This window comes from Microcebus murinus, chromosome 10 (genome assembly GCF_040939455.1).
Source record: "Microcebus murinus isolate Inina chromosome 10, M.murinus_Inina_mat1.0, whole genome shotgun sequence".
In the NCBI taxonomy this organism is placed as follows: Eukaryota; Metazoa; Chordata; class Mammalia; order Primates; family Cheirogaleidae; genus Microcebus; species Microcebus murinus.
In genome coordinates this window covers 5,436,017-5,456,917 of record NC_134113.1, presented here as the reverse complement: position 1 = coordinate 5,456,917, position 20,901 = coordinate 5,436,017, and the positions used below count along the sequence as shown (strand labels likewise).

The following is a 20,901-nucleotide window of genomic DNA, read 5'->3' as shown; positions in this document are numbered from 1 at the left end:
TGCAGGGAACACGACTTTATTAAAGATCAAGCAAGCACAGAAGTATCATGTGTAGTGCTCAGTAACATCCATACAGTACTAAAAATAGAAAAATAGAAATGAAATTTCACAGAGAGCAGCCCCCCTCACAGATACACGGGAAAGGTGCTGTCAAGCCCAGCACGCGATGCCATGCGCCACCTGCCCGCCCCAGCCCTTCCCTCTACAGACGCGCACGCCAGCCTCCGTCTGCACCCGCTTCGCACACAGCCCCACAGCGCCCCTCTGACCGCCATGCGTCACTCCCAGCCACACGGGTAACAGACAAGCTGGCCCCACGCGGTGGCAATCTGCACCCGCGCTGGCTGCGGCCCCACGCCTCTTCGGGCCATCTCTCCATCACCTCTCCAGCCATGAAATTAAGCAGGTGGTGAGGCAGTAACGATGCCCTTTACTCCCTCAGGTACAGGGACAAAGGGAGGGAAAGGGGCGTTGAACCTGCAGAATGGCTCTGCCCCGGCTGAGACCCTCTGGTGCAGACGCGACAAACGGGATGATGAAGACTCGGGATTTTTAGAAATTTGCTATTAGGCATCTACTTGCCAGCATTAAGTAGGTTACTGCTTCAGAGAACAAAAGACAGACCGTGGAATTGAACTCAAATTCCGAGTGCATTTCAGTCTTTGTGTGGCTGCCTCTCCACTCACTGTATTCAAATAGCGCTGGCTGCACCAGACACCCCTCTGCTGGCTTCCCACCTCGAACGCCCGGGTTCCTCCTTGCGGGGCCTGCAGAGCTAGCTGCCCGCTAAAGTGTCGTGCAGAGGGGCGTCCGTTCTGAAAATGACCTAGTGACGTTTCTGCTTTATTTCAGGAAGGTTCCAAAGAGCTCAACTCCACCAGAACAAACGAGTGTCCAGTGTCCACCCCCCACACCCCAGCTCACGCTTGCTCTCACCTTTGTCTCAGAAGCAAGTGAGAACGGAATGGCTGCGCCTTAGATAATAAACTACAAAAATAAAGAGTTAACCCTGAGATCTTTCTACCATTTGGGTGTGGCTCACTCTCAATTCCCCTCGGAAATGAACTTTTATTTGGTTTACTGACATTTATTTAGATTTCCAGTGAAAAGCTCTATAAAATACAATAAATAATATGGGGTTGAAAAGGTAGACATTCTAGTTGCATATGTTACAGACTTTATACTTATGATACAGGCTGTCAGAACTGCAATTTGTATAATGTGTAATCAGACATGTAGAGACTTCGAAGTGTAAAGGCAGACAGCTGCTCTGGACCGGAAATAATCGCACTTCCTCCGATTTCTCCGCCGCGTCCTCCCCCCACCGTTTCACACGCTGCTCCCAGAGTTTGTCCGGCAAGTAATAAATGAATGCATACAGGACTCGGGCTAGTAGGGTGCCTGGGTATTGTAAGCATGCAGGTTTGCTGTTTCTGTTATTACAAATAAAAGTCAAAGGTGAGGTCGCACTTTCCCATCTTCTGCTTGTACACTAAGTCAAACTTCTCGTTCATAGAGACGGTGAAGATGTCCTTCCACAGCCCAACTCTTCCTGAAACACAGCAAGAACAGAACTGGCTGTAGTCACTTGGGGTCGGGCCGGATACCGAACCAAAGCAAGCCTTGGAAATGGATCTGGAAGGTTCCAGATCTATTCCTGGACTCCTCTGAACCTGGCCTATGGGGGTAGGAAGGGCCATCTGAGCTACAGGCCAGGTGGGCCCCATAACGTTTCCCGGCACTACTGGATGTGGCAGAACATGAGCTGGAACCAGCTTCCCTGAGTGTGCAGTGCAGTGGGCCACAGCCACCTCCTGGCGCCACCTGCGCATCCGGTGAGCCCGCACACACGAACCCACACCTGAGGCCCGCCAGGGAGACTTTACCTCTTGTTCACTGTTGAATCCCCAGCACCCAGAACAGCACCTGGCACATAGTGAGTGTTTAATTAACATCCCAGAGAACGAGCAGTATCTGTCGAGTGAATGCACTGCCCAGGCACCCTGGGGCGCGCTGGTCCCCTCGGTGCCATCACTCACTCACGGCTCAACAGCTCCGCCAAGGCATCATTTGTTTCTGGAGAATTTGAGAAGGAACAAAAGTCATCCAAAGGGAAGAGAACTTTATGGCAAGTAGGCAGCCTTCTTGCCCGGGTCAAGGGCGAAGAGTTCCAGGAGCCTGCCCTTGCAAGCCTCGGGGAGGGAACCGGAGTGAGTGGAACAGCGGCAGCGCAGGCCGGCTGGGGGACTAGGTGCGGGGCGGCGCTGCGGCAGGAGTTCCCCGGCCGCTCTGCCGCAGGCCTGGTCAGGAAACCAGACGCTGCTTTCCTGGCCGCTGTGCGCAGCGCTGAGCTACCCAGCCGGTTCATAAAGGCTTAGGAAACTCGAGCGCGCTAAAATGGCAAGGGAAGCTGCTGATCCCGTTTTCCCTTTAACTACAAAACCTTAGGCTGGTCTGCTCCAAGAGCAGTGTTGACCCTGAAGGTGTCCGGGGTGGGGGTTCCGCACTCCCCACTAATGGGAGACCCGAGCACTGGCTTCCCGCTTTTAAATGACCACTCGTTTAGCATTCTTCCCGCCGTCAGCACCTCTGAGACCAGAGCTCTGGCTGACGGTCTCCAGTAAACAGCCTTCATTAGCTCTGTGAGGAACAGTCCATTTCGTCCTGCCGGGACCTCAGGAATGAAACTGCAACCCTGCAAATGCTCGGCTAAAATACCCAGCACGACAGGGTTTTTCTCTTTGATAATGAAAAAATTATCTGTCGGTGATGGAGAGGAAAAAAAAAAAAAGAAAAATTGTTCTTACCGCCCTCTAATGATACCTAAGGGACAAAATTAGAAGCTCGTAGACCAACCAAACTGTATTTTTCCATGATTACTTTTCTCAGCTGAGAGCTCATCAAAGGCGTCACCCACCTGGTTTAGGTTTTGGGATCAAGACAATTTATGCTGTGACATGAATCAAATCTAAGCAATGCAGCTGGCTACTTGCGCCCCTGCACTCTCACCAACTCAAGGAGATCTTCTGAGCAAAGAGGCAATGTGCTAAAAGAAAACAAATCAAAGAACTGAAATAAAGCAAAACCAAGGTAAACAATGACAAAGCAAACACAGGGAAGGAGCATATGGGCACGCAGCATGTTCTCGACACTTCTTCGCCACACACACACACACACGAACCGAAAGGGGTATTTTGGGGAAGGCCACATCCAAGGATAACAAAGCACAGCAAAGCAAAACCAAAAAAGAGCAAATAAATTTTAAATGATAAATATTTGTGGAGATACAGCCAGGAAATAAACCATAAGATATTTGGGCTCAGCCAACTTCTTCCTGAGAGCGTCGACTGCTCTGCCTTTGTGCGGAAGGCACTGTGCACTCGACCTTCGGAACGGCCGCCGGCCCTGACTGGCCCCACGTCCAGGGGCTCGAGGCCTGAGGTTAGAGCCCAGCTCGTCTTTCATCCACTCCAGGTGTTTCCCGCTACATCCCCCACATGCCGCGGAAGGCCGGTCGGCATTTCTGAGCCCTCCCCTCCCACACTCTCGTCACCCAAGTCAGCTCCCGATACACCAAGTGTCAGTGGGAGTCACACTTACCAAGAGGGGCCTTCTGGGCTACGGCCGCCACCCTGGGGCTGGGGTTTAGAGCCTGAGCTCTCCACCATCAAGCAGTGCCAAGTGCCACCGGGCCCGTAAGGACGGGGAGAGCAGCCCGCGTGGACCCAGGGAGGACTCCTGCCTGGAACATTCCCCGTCTCCCACTGCTTCTCACCCACCAGCTGTCACTTGCCACCAAGAGCAAGTGCCAGCCTCCCTCCGTGCCACTGGCCCAGCCTGGCCTGTCCACTCACTGCCCCGAGGCGGGGCTGCCCGAGTCTGTGCCGCCTGTACCCAGAAGGTGCCCAGTCAGCGTCTACTAGGTAAGAAGGGAAAATGGCATCTCCCCACATGGGGACTGTCTTCCCTCCACTTCATGTAGCCCTCCCACGAGCCAGTTAAAGCCTCTGAAATCTCACAGCACCAAACCCATCCCCCAGGTCTGCTCTGGGGGGCATTTGATTCCAGGCCATCTGGGAAGGCCCTGCTAAAAACACCCTGCCCACAAGCCTGAGACATGCCAGCCCCCGCCCCTCTGAATTACAACACTGCCTGCTTGGTGACATGCAAACCTTGCTCCCTGGGCACCAGGCCATCAGTGGGCACCAGCTTTCTGAGGACCATCTCGCCCAGCTAAGCGCTGCTGAGAAAGGGGAGCAAACGGTCCAGAAAGCGGGGAGAACTCGGCCCCAGGCCCTGAGCAGGGGCGCCTGGGCAGGAGGTGGGGAGGGGCACGTACCTCGGCCCACAGGCAGGGCCTCGGCGTTGCAGCACTGGTCCACCAGCTGGTGGCAGTGCTCGATCAGGGACTCCAGCTGGGCCTTGTCACAGGACACCCCCAGGAACCTGGCCAGCTGCTCCACCATCGTCACCAGGTCCTGGAAGACAAGGGCAGGGGGCAGAGCGGCCCATCAGAGGTGGCGCCTCGTACTGGATGTGACTCCAGGCTGGGCACGTGCCAGGGGCTTTTACGTGCTGCCTGCCTTCCTTACTGCTCCAAGCAGGGCCCGCCCGCACTAACCTTGCCTAGAAACAAAACTGAGAGGTTAAGAAATTGCCCAAGGGCGCTCAGCTCTCAAGCCCAGCCTTCGGGGAACTGGGAAGCAGACGCAAGGTCTCAACAGAGCAGTGTTAAGTTTTAAACAGCAGCACAACATAAAACCGTACTTGGGAACCATGCAAAGAGCAAGGCCTCGCTGGCTCGCTCTCACGCCCTGGAGAGCAGGGAGGCCCCTTAGGCCCCGGGGAGGCCAGCCGAGGCCAGACTGCATCACTGACTCAACTCGCAGCCTTGAGAGGGGCCACCCTGGTCCCCAGGAGATACCAAGGCACCTCGTCCTCCCAATCAGAACCTGAGCTGCCAGCTGGAGGTGCCCTGGCCACACATTAGGAAAGTACCAGAAGCTGTTTCCTCTCCTGAAGGCTCATAAAGCAAATGAGCATGTTAAAGCCTCTGAGAAGTCCTACAATGAGAAGCTGGTTTAATTTCCCTAAGCAGCATTTCCCACGCCTTAAAAACAACGTTCTGCGAAGGCTGAGCCCCACCGTGCCACTCTCGTGGCGCCTCCAAGGCAGCCCCGTGTGCAGGGCCTGATGCGGATGGCTCAGGGGTGCACAAGGGGTCAGAGAATCAGCACGGGCATAAAAAGCTCACGTCCACCAGCCCTGCCACTGCGCACTCTACTGAAGAGAGAAAGAGCAGCAGACAGACAGATGAAAGAAACCTGGCCCTCGAGCCACAAAAAGGACACAGTCACCCTAAACCCAGACCACCAGAGTGGGCAAGCGTCCACGTCAGGACAGCCCTTCGCTGGCCCAACAGCCACGCGGAGCGAGGGGCGTTTCTGCAGTCTGCGTCCAGCTCACGGTCCAGGACAGCTCCGGGTCATGAGACCAAGCTTGGAATAGGCCGCGTCCCAGCTCAGCCAGCTTCGCACGCCTGGCTTCATCTCCCTGAGCTTCGCTCTCTCCATCTGTTAACCAGGGACGGTGGCGCCCACCTTCGAGGGGCTCCAGCAAGAGGCCGCACGCCACGGAACGGAGCTGGTGTGTCTAGGTCAGGTCCCAGCTGGCCACCCAGTCATCAGGGCGCCTTGCTGGTGACAGGGTGACTGCAGGATGAAGTGGGACATGCAGGGGCACCTGGCACAGTGCCCACCCTAATTGCAACGCGGCACAGCAGGCTGGCCAGAGGCAGGTGGGAGGCTGAGCCGGTGAGAAGGCAGGCAGGGGAAGCCCGCGGCCACACAAGGCCAACCCGAGCCCAGGCACTGGGTGTTGCCAATAAACACCGAGAAGAGAACATGCCGCACCCATTCCACAGTCCTGGAGACCCACGGTGTCACTCAGGGCTAATTTTCTAGAGTAAGATGTAAACCATATGAATTTCTAAAAACGTGATTACGGTCACTTAATCTCCATTAAGCACCCTCTGGGCCGTTACTGAGGTTTCTGAAAAAAGAATAACGCATGCCTTAGTATTGGAACTGTGTTAGGAATGCCACTTAGACCGTCTGGGGCGGAACGCCGAGCCAGCGGGCCCTGGCAGCTCCACGGCGCAGGTGGGGCTGGCGGCCTGACCCTAACGGGCTCTGACCACACCCACTGAGGCGCCAGGAAGGCGGGAAGAACGAACTACCTACAAGGGGCTGGGACAAAAGTGTGGGTGCCGACTGCAGAGCTCATGGTTTGACACTAAAATGACGCTTTCAGTCCCTCATCACTGAACAAACCGAAGCTTCAGGAAGAACCTGCAGACCAGGCACCTGCCCCCGCAGTGTGTGCGGCGGGCCGGCTGGGAGCTTGTCCTGCCACCTTCTCACGCCGGAGCCCTCACCCGCCTGGGCCGTGCGTGTCCCGTGCCACGTCACAGACACAGCGGGGCCAGCAGACGGGTGCAGGCCCGGGGCCCCAGAAATCCCAACCCAGGGCACGGCCGCACGAGCTAGACGCCGGCCCACCAGGACGCAGGAACGTCCGCGGCAGCTTCACTCACAGCCGCCTCGGGGGTGAACGACCCAATGGGTACGCTGTGTCCTCACGGCAGGGAAGTACCACCGAAAAAGGAAGAACCAATCTCCGCTACGCACGGATGGGCGAGCCTCACCAGGACGATGCTGAGCAAAAGAGCCCAGATGCAGAACACGCACCAGACTGGCACGCTCCGCGGGAGGCTCGCAGCAGCCACGCCACGCCATGCCGGAAGGAGGACCGGAGCGGCCGTGACCTCCAGGGAGCAGGAGCGTCGACCGGAAGACGCCAGGATGCTGTGGATCCGGGCGCCGGCCGCACTGATGTCGCAGGTAAGCAGCTGTCCACTGCACGGTAGGCGAGTCACACCTCCGCAAATGAGCACGAAGAGCAAGGCCCTTCTTGTGTCTGCTGCCTGCCCGCCTGCGCGCAGACGGCGCCCCACACAATCCCGCCAGCGACGCGGGAGGGCCGCTGCCATCGCCCAAGTTCACGGGGCTCGGAGCAGTCAGGCTCCGGCCTGAGCAGCCAAGGCCGGAACCCAGGTCGTTGCCCGGCAGCACGGAGGCCGGGGCCACCGGCTTCGCAGAGGCCGGCAGCAGGCCCAGGGCTCCGACTAGGCTTGGGCCACGCCCTCCTCTCCACGACCTGGTCCTCAGTGCGCGAGCAGGGCTCCAAATGAGGCTCGGTCTCAAGTCGTGAGGACGAGAGGCAGACAGCAGGTGGGGGCCCAGATGGGCCCAAGACCAAGTGGGAGCTCAGTCCACACTCATACCCACCTCCTCCCTCCTCACTCCCAAAGTCCAGGCAAAAGGTGTTTCCTGCCTGTCCTGCCCCGGCCACTGGACACCCCTCTGCCTGTGCTCCAGCCCCCAAGCCTTCCTGCCTCTTCCTGGACCAGGACCTCATCCAAATGTTATTTCAACCCTTTCCTCGCCTCCAGCCTTTTCCCAATGCCTAGAAAATGCTCAAGGCTCTTCTGTGGGGTACAAAGGAAAGAAACTCTCCCTTGAACCTAGGGGCTCCTCAAGCTACAAGCCACCTTGTGGTGACTTAGACAACACTGGCCTCTCCTCCAAGCCCCGTCAAACACCATTGGCAAAGTGCCCCAAAGACCCCTGGACAAGGCAGGCCCAGGTGCCCTCTCCACACCTGCCTTCCCGGGCCCCTTGGCAGCGCACAGCACTGGTGCCTCCGTCCCTCCCTCGGCTGCTCCTTCCGGCTCTCCTCCAGCCCACTGACTATCCTGTCTCGGTCTCTGTCCCACCTCAGGCTCTTGTTCCTCCCGTGGAGACTGGGACCCTGGGATCTGGACTTGGCCTCGTGCACCCCTCCCTACGCTCCTGGATCACGTACACGTTGCTGCCTAACAAACCATCCCGAACTCAGCGGCTAAACCACCCTCCATCTGCTCACAGTTCTGCTACGTGGACTGGGCTCAGCTGGGAGGTTCCTCTGCTGGGCTCGCTGGGGTCCCTCAGGGGGCTGCAGTCATCCGGCAGGACCCCCTGGGCCCAGAAGGTGCACGATGACCTCGCCCATGTGTCTGGAAGTTAGCTAGGGCTGCCGGTGGGGCCACCGTCCTCCCCACAGCTTCCCCGGCAGAACAGCCTGGGTGTCCTACAGGGTGGCAGTGGCATTCTGCAAGGACAGGTCCCCGTGCCCAAGCACCGACGCAGCTCTGCCTGCCCGTCCTGCTGGCCCACATCCCACGGCCCAGCCCAGACACTGCGGGAGGGGGCGTGTGGGCATGGGCGCTGGGGGGCAGGGCTCATGGGGGCTCCAGCATGACAGGCACCACACCCTCATCACCAGGTACCTCTGAACCCCCACTCAGACCCCTCCCCACGCTCAAGGGGTCATCCAGCCATCCGCCCGTGGGCGTCCCGCTGAGCGTCCGTGGGGTGGGCAGGCTCTGGGCAGCCCCGCACGCCCTCTGTGCAGGGCTCCTGCATCGGCAGCGGCCAGGCCAGCACCACTGCACCCCCGTGGCACTCACCCGGTGCATGTCTTCGTACTTGAGGAAAAGCACGTTCGAGTCCAGGCGATGCTCCCAGAATTCCTGCACGTGCTCAAACCAGGAGCCGTAGCCCACTGTGGAGACAGGAGACAGCGTGAGCCACATGGCTGGGGAGCAGAGACACACACGGGGCCGCCCCTGCCTCCCACGGGCTCCCCTCCTGCTGCCGGGCAGCCACGACAAGGACACCATGATGCCCACAGACGAACCTGGCAGAGTACTCTAAGCCCCTGACGTTCTGAGCAAGCCTCTCTTGCCAACAGCCCGTGCCCTCTGCCCCTCCACACCTTCTGGGGACACTCTGAAGACCGGACCACTGGGGTAAAGGCCTCTGGTAAGGTGGTGACCACGGCAGGTCAACAGGACCCATTGATTTATCAGCTCAACAAGCGGTCACCAGGAAGAGGACAACGCCCAGAGGGACAGGGACAAAGAGCTCCCAGTGGCAGTCAGGTGCCTGTGGGAGGCCGGAAGACAGATCCAGAACATGGGGCCCTGCCAGGCAAGAGGGCCACAGGAGACATCCACCATAAATTCAGGAATTCTCAGTGGCACCCTGCGTGCCGGAGAGGCAGGGAGCCCGTCCCAACACGAAGGTCAGAGCTCCTGCACCTGCACCACGCCCCACCCTTCCAGTGCTGCCCTGGGCCCTGGCCGGGGTTGGGGGCACACAGGCAGGTGAGAGACAAACTCATCCATGTACCCAGCCTGCTCTGCAATGTTCTTTATAAAAACTATCAATTCTCTAGGCCGGGCGCAGTGGCTCACGGCTATAATCCTAGCACTCTGGGAGGCTGAGGTGGGAGGATCGTTCAAGGTCAGGAGTTCAAGACCAGCCTAAGCAAGAGTGAGACCCCATCTCTACTAAAAATAGAAAGAAATAAATTGGCCAACTAAAATATATATATGAAATTAGCCAGGCATGGTGGCATATGCCTTGTAGTCCCAGCTACTCAGGAGGCTGAGGCAGGAGGATCGCTTAAGCCCAGGAGTTTGAGGTTGCTGTGAGCTACGCTGATGCCACAGCACTCTAGCCTGGGCAACAGAGTGAGACTCTGTCTCAAAAAATAAATAAATAAAATTAAAAAAAAAAAAAAGACTATCGATTCTCACCCTGTGTTCACAAGGACGTGCTCATCACTGTGAGAGTTTCTTCCAAGGGGACTTGGCATGACACAGAGAGGCCTCAGAGAAGGACAACCGTGCAGTGGTGGGACCCTGAACCCACTGAGCAGCAGGAGGTGGGCTTGGCTGGGTAAGAGGTGATGGCCGGGGCGGGGTCCTCTGAGGTTCCTCCAGCTGGGCCCTGACCGCCAGGCCTCCTGCAGGAGCCCCACTGCCGGGAGCCGCCCGCACCCCACAGGCCATCTGCTCCTTCCTGGACACCAGGGGGAAGATGTGCAGACACACAGTGTCAACCTGCAAACACGCATCTAAGCCAGCCTTCCCCTCTACAGGGGGAAAGCAGAGTCTCGGGGAAGGGAAGAGACATGTCCAAGTCACCAACAGGTCAGTGATCATGGGAGCCTGGACAGGGAAGGCCAGGTCACCCGGCAGAAGGAAGAGTCCAGTGGCCCCACAGAAATGGAAGGGAAAGAGAAATCCTTCTCCCTTCCAACGGATGATGGGTGAAGATGTCCAAAACAGAGCCCACTGCCCACCCAAGGGACATAGAGTGCACAGGGAAACTGAGTCAGGACTTTGGAAGAAGATCACGTGCAGAGCGGACGGGAACGTGGCGTGGGTAGGTGAGAGTCGAGTCTGCCTCTGGAATGCCTCTCGCGTGGGGGGCCGGGAATACTTGGAAAGAACAACAGAACATCACCGTCCGTACCAGGAAGGACCCTGCCCACAGACCACCACGTCCTTCACACTGCACTTCGTCACGGGGGACCGTCACGGGGCGTCCTCCACACTGTGCCTGTCGTGAGGAGTCTGCTTATACAGCACCCTGCACGCTGCCCTTGTCACCTGCCAGGGTGGCCCGTGGCTATCCCCTCCTTGGAGCGCTTGGGTCACGACATCCCTCTCTGCAGGTCCTCTGGCAGGTACCTCTGCCACCACGCTACACTATGACCCCCAACCTCAGTCCGTGGGCATGGTGTCCTGTGGTGCCTTGTGCGTATCAGTTTCCAGCTTCTTTAGACCCGCGGGCAGAGAAGAAAAGCCTCCTGCAGTCCCAGGACTTGTGCACTGGCTGGGGTCACTGAGGGACTAGGAATGCCTGGAACGTGGGGAAGCTGAGCGGACAGGCCAGTGGGAGTCTGGCAGGACCAAGGCAAGTGTGTGCAGCCTTGCACTTGGTGGAGGGCAGGGTCTGTGACCCTGAGCACGCTCAGTGGCCTATGGCAGGACAAGTTTTAACGGCCCTGGCCTGAAAAAGAAGTATGAGCCCTACTCCACATGGCGGACTGACTTTGACAGCCTTTGGCTATTTATGGTGCTTGTCCCCAAGCTTCTGTAGAGGCGAAAGTACATGCTGGGCCTTAAGAAAATGGCTTTGGGGCCAGGCACAGTGGCTCATGCCTGTAATCCTAGCACTCTGGGAGGCCGAGGTGGGAGGACTGCTTGATCTCAGGAGCTGGAGCTTGCAGTGAGCTATGATGACAGCACTGCACTCAACCCAGGGTGACAGAGCGAGACTCTGTCTCAAAGAAAAAAAATGGCTTTGGAACCACATGAGTGGGTTGGTACAAATGCCTGGCAGACCACACGGGGATGTTCCAGATGGCAGCAGGCTGTGGGGGAGGGAGGCTGGACAGAAGGCCTTTGGGTAGCCTCAAGGTGCAAGTGCCACGGCCTCCAACCCCCTGCAGACGGGCCATTCCTAAGCAGAGAATCAACGGAGGGAAACAGAGAACCACTCCAGGACTTTCAGGCCCTTGTGGATTTCTAAACTGCAAGCATGTGCCACAGTGCACTAATGAGGGTCTTGTCTTCAGCTAGGACTACAGAGGCAGCTCCAGCTGAACTGCTCTAAGTTCCACTTAAATTGGGGGGCATCACAGTCCTGGATTTCCATTATATGTTTCATCCTAATAGTGTCACATAATCTCCCTGCAGAAGCCAGTAAACCACACTGAACAATGTGGCTGAACATTACTTTAGTTGGAAAATAAAATAGAAAGTGCGTTTTTGGATCTGGGGGAGTAACGGTCTCCGTACGGATCTAACTGAAGTGCAGCTATGCCCAGTTCAAAGCTCTTCTGGATGCAAAGCTGACACTGCCCACTTCCCATCCCGTCCCAGGACATCCAAGGCTGTGGCTGCTGTGGGAAGCCCTTGGGAAGCGGGAACAGCACTGGACTCAGCAGCCGCTGCCACTGCTCCCAGGCAGCCCAGCAGTGGGGAGAGCGAGGGCTGGGACGGGGAGGGGCTGGCTGGCTCCCCCCGTCCTAAGGTGCCACCTTGCCGAGAGCAGTGCAGCCTGGGACTGAGCTCACTCTGGGGCTGGGAAGGGGACCCAGGGAAGAGCACCCAGCACTCCTGGCCCAGCTGCCCCCTCCCTGGGGAAACCAGCTTCCTGGGCAGGGCCCTGCCCCTCTACATGTGCCCTGCCCCAGCCACCGGCCAGTCCCGAAGGTCTGCCAAAAGCCCATGTCAGGCTGTCACACCTGGCTACGGCCTCCCCTCCAGCAGTGACACCTGGGCCTCTGCTTTTACTGTTTCTTTCTCTCCGAGTTCAAAACCCAGGCAGGAAAAAGGGATGTTTTCTCTGGGGAACATCTCAGACATCCCCGCCATGCTGCCTAAGAAGGCGGCTCTGGAGTTAGCCGGACCCACTCTGCCATCCACAGCTCTACGTTTGTGGGCCGGTTCATGGTGGGCGGGGCCTCAGCGTCTCCATCTGCAAAGTGGAACGTGGGCCTAACCTGTGCGGTCACTGTCGGAACTGGAGGCCACGCAGGGGAAGCGCCCGGCCCCTGCGGGGCCCTTCACAACTGTTCCCATCCCAACCACCGCCCCGGCTGCCACACTCACACTTGTCGTTCATAAACCTCCGGCAGAACTCTTGGAAGGTGCCGCGGTAGCTCATGGTCCGCAGGGAGCGGTGGAACTGGTAATAGGACACCACCAGATCCTTGGGGTTTCGAGCCATGTAGATGACCTGCGAACACAGAACAGGTGAGTCAAGCTCGCCTTCCCTCCCGGCACGGCGGGACCCGGCACGGGCCGCTGCCCTGTGCACGTTCAGCAACTACAACGTGCTGTTTGTGCATCGCCCAACGTCAAGTGGGGACCCACGTCCCTGCCTGCCGCGTGCGTTCACGCTGCCACTGTCCCCACAGAGACGCACTCTCACCCACACCACAGTGTCTGCCAGGATTCCTGCCTTAGTCTTCTGTATTTTTGTCTTCCAGTACTACTTTAAAATCAGTAGAAGACAGAAGTCACGACCCTGGGGGATGAGAACCACCTGGGGGGTGAGAACCGTAGCCCTCGTGAACTTGGAGCTGGGAAAGCCAAGACAATCAGGTACGGAAAGCAGCAGGGAGCCCTCCCTGTGCACCCCCCACCCCACGCCACCCCCCACCCCACCAAGCAGGCACCGCTGGGCTTGGGCTGGCCTGGGCCGTGCTCAACTGTGAGGGAAAGCCAACGTGGGAAACTCGAGTAAAATGCTGGAAACACGTGACCCAACACAGCCTCTGAAAGGAGCTTCACCTGTGTGAGTTCCCTGGGAAGAGACCCCCCCACCAGGCCAGGTGAGTGTCACAGACCTACTCCCCAGAGGGAGGCGCAGAGCAGCTGCTTACCTTGGAGTCCCCGTTGTGGAGGTCAGAGGGCAGGAAGCGGTAGGGCAGGTGGCTCTTGATGAGGCGGGGGGATGTCAGTTCCTGCGTGGGGTGGGAGAGAGGGTCCGAGGGAGGAGAGGGGTCGGGGGAGAGGTCAGAGGGGACAGGCAGGGTCGGAAGGAGGTGGGGCAGGAGGCAAAGAAGGAAAGGCCGTCATTCACGGCCCCCTCCCACAGAGAGGGTCTCGGGGCCAGCCGGGACCCAGCACGTCACCTAAGGTGAACGTCTGAGACAGGCTCACCCTCTAGGCTGGACCCTGGGGGTAGAGACAAGGGTCCCCGTCCTCAGCCTAAGGAGTCCACCTGTTGCAGCCCCAGGGGTCTGCTCAGAGGACCGGGACGCCACTGGCCAAGAGGGGCTCCACCCAGGAGCGGCTCCACGACCAGCCACGCGGGGCCACAGCAGCACAGCGGACACTGCACGATCAGCACAGCCGTCCAGCCGCACGCTCGCTGCTTCCACCTGCCCCTCGCACCTCCCGGTCAGCAGCCTGGAGGACCCTGTAAACCGCGCCGGCTCTATACTTTCTGCTCACAGCCGGCCCCGGCACCCACAGCACCCCGCTGCACCGCAACCCCCGGGCCTGCCCGCTGCTGCTCCGGGACGAGCCAGGACCCTCCGGCCATGGGGTCCCTCCTCTGCTCCTGTCTTTAGCACCTGGCACACGGTGGCCCTCAGCACGGTCGTACCAGCAACCCCTAGGCATTGCACATGAGTGGGGGGCGCCAGGCAGCTTCACGGACACCAGAGAGGGGCACAGGCATGGACTCTGGACTTGTGTGGAGAGCCACACAGGAGCCTCTGCGGTGACACTGGGGGTGGGGACACACGCAGAGCTGTGTCTGAGTGCTCCGCTGGCAGGAGGGCGGCAGGCGAGCAGCGGCTGCGGTGAGGTCCCTGCGGCAGTGAGGCCTGAACTGCGGGGCAGCGAGCATGCAGCTGCACTGCAGGGGGAGGTGGGCGAGACTGGGCTGATATTTCATTCTCGATACCAAGCATCGACACAAAGCCATCCTGCCCAGCTGCCCCAGCAGACGGGGGAGCCCCGGGGTAAGCGAGGGGAGACCCAGAGCCTCTGCCCACTGGCGGCCCCTCACCCATTCCCCCCCAAGTACCTACTTCCTTTCCACTGGCCGCTCCCCCACGCTGCCCCACTCCCTGACCACATCCAGGGCTGCTCTCCACGCCTCAGGCCTGTCACTTTCTCCCGGCTACCTGCTCTCCACCCACCCACAGAGCCCCCCAGGAGCAGCTGTCACTCCCCAGGCTGGGACTGCAGAAACGCCCGAGGGCGGGGGCGGGGCGGGGTCCAGCGAGTACCTTGATGATGTCCAGGCCGGGCTGCGGGTACTCCAGGACCGGGAGCTGCTCGTCGATGTTCATCAGGCCGATCTCGTCGGGGTCGGCGCCCTGGCTCACCAGGTAGACCACCTCCTGCAGGAGGCTCGTGCCTGGGGGAGACGCCGCGGGGAGGGGTGCTCAGAGGATGCCCCGGGGCCCAGCCCTGCCCTCAGCTCAACACCCGCTGCCGAGAAGGGGCTGAAGGGCCCGGGTGCAGCCCACATCAGGGGCAAGAGCACCGGAACAGGCCGGGGTCTCGGCCTGCACCCCGCCAGGGCCCACACGCAGGTCGGCTCTCTTCTCGAGGCCGTCTGGAGTGACCAGGACCCCAGGCCTGCTACGCCGTGACTCTAGCCCTGAGGCCTCCAGAAGCTGAACTTTCCAGTTTACACAGGAGTGGCTGGGGTCAGGGGAATGACTCGCTGGCCAATTATTTACAGTGGAACTGTGTCTGCCCAGTGTCTGCTAGAGCTGAGCATACGTGTGGCCCGTGACCCAAGAAATCTCCCCTAGTATACACCCAAGGGAAACCAGTGCTCGTCTGCCTAGACATGGTCTACAACAGGGGTCCTCAAACTTTTTTGGGGGAAGGGGGGAGAGAAAATTTTTATTTTTAAATTTCATGATTCAAATTTGTATTATGTATATTAAGTACTTATATAAACTTTAAGATACCAATAATTGACTTGGGCAATATTCCTATGAATTTAGTTGGAGAACTACAAAAGCTACTCTGCTTATAGACATCAAAAAAGGTGCCAAATTAGAAAATAGGACATTAATAATCCAAGTTTTTAAACTGATACTCATAGTTTTTTAACTTTCGATTAGGTTAAGCTGTTACATTTAGCATTTACCCTTACAGTTGGTAAAACATGTTATCAAAGTATTATGCAAGAAATTACATCTTCTGTATACAGTAGTCCCCTAGGTTGTACTTATTCTTGACAAAAAAAACCAATGGCACCACCTTACACTAAACAGTCTTTGTAGCATAGGTTGTATGATGTATCATAGGTTGTAAGAGTTAGTGAAACAAAATGAATCTTTAAGGGACCCTTTAATAGTTCATCTTTGGGCTTAAAGAAGGGGGGGGGGAATAGTCCCATACTGCATTTCACCTCTTAAAAATAAGAAGTGTTTTAGCAGCTTAAGTCTGTTTACTTGTAATATAAAACTTATACTAGGCTTTACTTTGAAATATAGTTTACAACCAATACAATTATACATACTGGCACTTTAGCACAAGGGCAAACTTTAAAAACAAATTATTTTTGGACCTTTAAAATTAGGCCATAGTATAAAAAACAGTCCATGGTCTTATATTCAGCAAATTTATACTAAAATAATTCTATTTTTGTAGGATAAAGGCCAAGAAAACATCACATATGCTGTAAGTTTATTACATGTATTTACATGGCTCTTTCTTCCATAGGTACTTAAAACTTTCACATTATACAACTCCCCACTTAAGCAAGCTTTGCAGGGATGATGAGGCCAGATCACTGTCAGAATAGCTTATGCAGTGCTATAATACAAAAATGTATTTTGAAAGCTATTCAGTGACCATTTAATACTGTTTCTATAAAAAATGGTTTTGGTGCATTTGTTAGCAGACACCGATCGATGCATTAAAAAATAGGGCCATCAGGGTATTTTGTGCCTCGTTCTAGTAAACCCCAAGTACCCTGTCCACATCCACCACTGCACAATTTACTAAAATGCAACTACTAAGAAAAATTCACATTTTCTTTTGGCAGTGCATCGAGTTGTTGGCGTATTACTGGTGTGCCTGTTTCTAGTATACTGAACTTTGAAATGTTCAGCTAGTTTTCCGTCTCTGCGTGTCTTAGCTAGATGCTTATAATCTGATTCACCAACTCAAGTAAATCTATGAATGATAAATCTTAAATTATTATGTTTCCCCCAACAAACAATAGAAAAAGTCGATTCCTTTACCACTTCTCCAAATCTAAATTTGAATAGTTTCACTTACAATATACTCAATTGAGAATACTTGTTACCAAATACAACTATCAATTTAGTTACCTTAAGCTGCACTGACACTATTACATCACAGTGCACACAACACATAAAGCAAATGAGATGAAATCTAATTATATTTTTTACATTACTTAGTTCTACACAAAAGGATTCCCTAGTGAATCTGTTTCAGACCAACTAACTATCCATAAACACCTAAGCTTTAAAAATGCTACTTTGTTATTTTATATCTGTACTTTAAGTAAGGTTTTAAGTTGAAATGTCATTATTTCCTTGTCTGAAGGATTAAAGGAAACAGGAACCCAGTGGCTTGGTGGTTTAGGAAGACCACTTGGTGATGGGGGCTCACTAAATTTGGCTCCAGCATAATTTCGATTAGCTTGAGATTTAAAAAGTAAGCTGGGACTTGATAAGCTAGAGTCCCAGTTTCGATTATTTGGAAAATTTTTGTTCTTCCCCCCATTTTGCATGGCCTGCCATGCAGCTGCTGATGAGTTATAACCATGTCCTCTTTCTTTTTTCTTATGAACAATCTTCATCTGGGAATTCTGATCCTTGGTCTTCTGTCTATTAAGTGGTTGTTGGTTCTTACTAACATTTCTAGATTGAGGGGCCGGGATGTTATACCTCTCTGCGCCACCCATCTTCAGCTTCCCTGTCACCTTTCAGTCTGCTTTTCAGATTGCAGGGTTTCCACTGCCTGTCCCCTTCCTTGCTGCCAAGCGCAGGATAACGGGTGTTGCTTTCTGAAGGGTCCTTGCCTTTGTGTCAATGCAGAAGTTTCCATGGGCCGATCTGCCGAGTTCAGCCTAGGAGCTGAGGCCAACCTGAGTCTCCTCGGCACACAGGTTTGAGAGAAGCCCTAGCGACTTCGAGCTCGGAACTGCGACGGCGACACCCTCTCGACAGCAAAGCCTCCCTCCCTCTCCAGGGAGAGACAGGCACAGATAGGACAAAGCCCACGAGCGCCGGTGCGCTAGTTGCTCACCACCTAGCGTCTCCTGCCCAATCTCCTCCTTCCAATGTCCTCAAACTTTTTAAACAGGGGGCCAGTTCACTGTCCCTCAGACCGCTGGAGGGCTGGACTATAGTTTTAAAAAAAGTATGAACAAATTCCTATGCACACTGCACAGGTTTTATTTTGAAGTAAAAAATCAAACAGGCAAAAACACCCGCATGGGGCCCGCGGGCCATAGTTTGAGGATGCTTGGTCTAGAACAATCTTGGCCACATCATTTATGTTGGAAACAAGTGTCCCTCAATAACAGAATGAACACATCTGATAATCACACATTGGGATACCGCACAGCAATGAAAAGGAGTGAACCCCGGCCACCGGGCATGCTGAGTCCTGCAAACGCAGCGCTGAGCACAGCGAGCGGACGCCAGAGGCTCTCTGTCCTGCAATTCCCTGCGTTTCCACTCCCATGTGGTTCGGGGACGGGCAAAACCAAGCTATGGTGACGGAGGTGAGAAGAGTGGCCAGCTGGGGAGGTTACTGATGCAGGGAAGATACAAAGGAGATTCCGAGGTGCAGAATCATTAACCTGGCCTGGTGGGGATTCCACAGAAGTTATGCTGTGACATCGTGACGCATACACTGGTTTTTGTCCACGGTTCCCGGCTCCTGACTCCCCTGGCCCTTGGTACAGTCTCTTGTTACAAGGTTGGGACACCTCAGGCCTCAGAAGCAGCCCCAGGCAACGGCATCTCCCCCCTGCACTCCTTTCACCCTCCCTTTTGTCCCCAGGGCAGGCCAGAAACACTGAATATAGACTCTTATCCCGCCCCGCCTTTGGCTTGGAGCTGGCCCTAAAGAAATTCTCCGGCCCACCTTGTCTGACTGTAGGCAAAAGACCCCATTTCAGAAGGGGCGCTGCCCCAAACCCGGAGGAAGGAATGCTGCCCAGAGAGGCCTCGCAGGGTGTCCCGCTCCGTCTGTCAGGTTTAGATCAGACCCTTTCTGTCCGATCTCGTTTCTACACGGTTGTCCCTGCTTCAGTCATGCCTACCCAAGGAAGTCTCCAGGAAGGGCCCAAGAGGGCAGGGCTCAGAGCGCTTCCGGGGAGCTGAACACGTGGAGGTTCCTGGAGGGTGGTGCCCCAGGGAGGGCACAGAAGCTCCCCCCTTCCCCACACCTCGCCCGCGCATCCCATCGTCTGCATCCACCAGTAAACACAAGCTGCTTCCCTGAGTTCTAGCAAATGAATCAAACCCAAAGAGGGAGTCGTGGGAACCCCAACTTGAAGCAGGCTGGTCAGAATTCGGGAGGCCTGGACTTTTCACTGGTGTCCGGCGGCAGGGGCAGCCCTGGGGACTGAGCCCGCCGCCTGTGGGGTCTGACGCGCCCTCCAGGTAGACAGCGCCAGAGCGGGACTGGACTGGAGCACGCCCAGCTGGTGTCCGCTGCAGACCGGTGGCCTGCCTGCTGGCGGGAGACACCCCACATGGCTGGGCCCGGGAGTCTTCCGAGCCGAGTACTGCGGAGGGAGAGCACAGGAAAAGCAACTGAGCTCCTTTCTCTGGCCTGGTCCGCATAACCTGCTCCCCCGAGACTCGCAGGGAGCTGCAGCCACCGGGAGAGTCTGCCGTGGCCCCACGCCACAGCACTCGGGGCAGAGGCCTGCAGGGCACAGGGTGCTCGGGTGTGCTGGGGACGCCCTTTCACCGGCCCGTGGGGCCGCAGCTGCCCACAGGCCTACAGCCCTGCTGACCAACCCCCCCTCCCAATCAGCAACGCAGCCCAGGTCCCTTGCTTGCATTTGTAGACCTCCCCTCGGGTGACAGCACATCTAAGACTCAGGTGCAACGGTCCCTTCCATAGCTTCCCGCTGTTCTGTTCGCAAGTGCAGGTCTGAGCTCTCCACACCGCAGGGGCGCCACGCCACGGGAGTGCCTGCACACTCCCCGCCCCGCCTCTGCACGGCAGCCCCCAGCCTGCCTTCCCTGACAGCCAGGCTCACCTGCAACGCAAACCGTCTCAAGCACACAGACACGCACTCGCCCCTGTGCTGGCGCAGGGGCGGCAGGCCCGGTGCGCGCCCCTCGGCTGCTGGAGGCAGGAAGAAGGGGCCCAGGCGCGGACCACGAGCTGGGCTGGCCTGAGTGCCGGGCGCCATCCGGCACCAAGCAGATCTCAACCGCCGGTCAGCTGGAGCACAGGGCACTCGAGGGGAAAGGCGGCTCTGTGCTCTCTCCAGCCTCTGTCCCCGAGCCCCAACGCAGCTCCAGGTCCCCAGTGACCAGGGCCATCCCAGTCATCACCTCATGTGACCTCAGAGGAAACGGACACAGCCGGACACTTCTGTCCCTTCACTCCGGGGGCCCCAGCCCTGCCTCTGGTGCCTCATCCCCCCACCCTGACGGCGCCGACAGCCAGAGCGCAGCCCTGGGACCCTCCTCCAGGCCGCACACGCCCAGGCCACCCGACCGGGCCCCTCCAGGACGCACCCATGAATCCAGGCGGCTCGTGCTGCCCAGCGCCTCAGCAGGACCCGGCCAGCTCCAGGGGCAGGGCTGGGGCTGGGTGTCCCCGCAGCCCCCACTGCCCACTCAGCAAACGCCACCCCACCCTCACCAGCTGCTCAGGAGGACGGCGGCCTCGCCTGGCTCACTGGCTCACGCCTCGTGCTCACCAGGCCTCACCGGCCCTGCCAGCAGCTGTGTCCAGAGCTGACCCCTCCTGCTCGGTGACACTGTGTCCTCTCGCACCTGCACCACTTCCCACGGGGACCCCTCACAGCCCTTTCTGCCACCACCCAGCTCACCCTGCCCAGTCTGTTTTCGACCCAGCAGCGAGGACCACCGTTTTAACACGGAAGTCAGATCCCACCACTGTCCACAGAAGAGCCTCCGTGCGGCTTCGAGCCTCCCCGCCGGCTGCGCCCCATGCGGCCGCCACACTGATGCCCACAGCGCCCAGTGGCCCCCGCTCCGCTGTCTCACATGCTGGCACTGCCCGGAGCCTCCCTCACCGGACCCCTTTATGTGGACGTCTGCTTAGATGCCACCAACTGGCAAGAGCTCCTGGACCAGCCCTGCAACTAACACTCCCGCCCTCCTGCCCCCACCCTGTCCCTGTCCCCCGTGCTAACTGCGCAGCGGCAGCCTGCACATTCCTTTATGTGCCCCCCCCACACCAGGACAGGGGCTGTTTTGTCTTGTCTTTGG

The 20,901-nt window shown here is 57.1% G+C and overlaps 2 protein-coding genes across 4 annotated transcripts in view; both read right to left on the bottom strand.

Moving 5' to 3' along the window:
• Positions 1 to 20,901, bottom strand: part of SULT4A1 (sulfotransferase family 4A member 1) — a 37,754-nt gene continuing 16,853 nt past the window's right edge. Inside the window, exons 2-9 of one of the 3 annotated variants that reach the window (XR_012921358.1) lie at positions 14,707 to 14,837; positions 13,348 to 13,428; positions 12,572 to 12,698; positions 8,570 to 8,664; positions 4,340 to 4,478; positions 2,918 to 3,046; positions 1,887 to 2,076; positions 1 to 1,552 (exon numbers count right to left, since the gene is read on the bottom strand). Coding sequence is in view for 1 of the 3 variants with exons in the window: in XM_012757674.3 (XP_012613128.2) it covers positions 1,440 to 1,552; positions 4,340 to 4,478; positions 8,570 to 8,664; positions 12,572 to 12,698; positions 13,348 to 13,428; positions 14,707 to 14,837 (686 nt within the window). In the remaining 2 variants the exon portion in view is untranslated. Of the gene's footprint in view, positions 1,553 to 1,886; positions 3,047 to 4,339; positions 4,479 to 8,569; positions 8,665 to 12,571; positions 12,699 to 13,347; positions 13,429 to 14,706; positions 14,838 to 20,901 lie in introns of all 3 variants that reach the window. The other 2 variants (XR_012921357.1, XM_012757674.3) reach the window with 2 other exon arrangements.
• On the bottom strand, positions 14,846 to 19,642 carry LOC142873317 (proline-rich nuclear receptor coactivator 2-like). Its single transcript, XM_076006928.1, has one exon. The coding sequence runs from the start codon at positions 17,373 to 17,375 to the stop codon at positions 16,956 to 16,958; it is 420 nt and encodes a 139-aa protein (XP_075863043.1). The 5' UTR covers positions 17,376 to 19,642; the 3' UTR covers positions 14,846 to 16,955.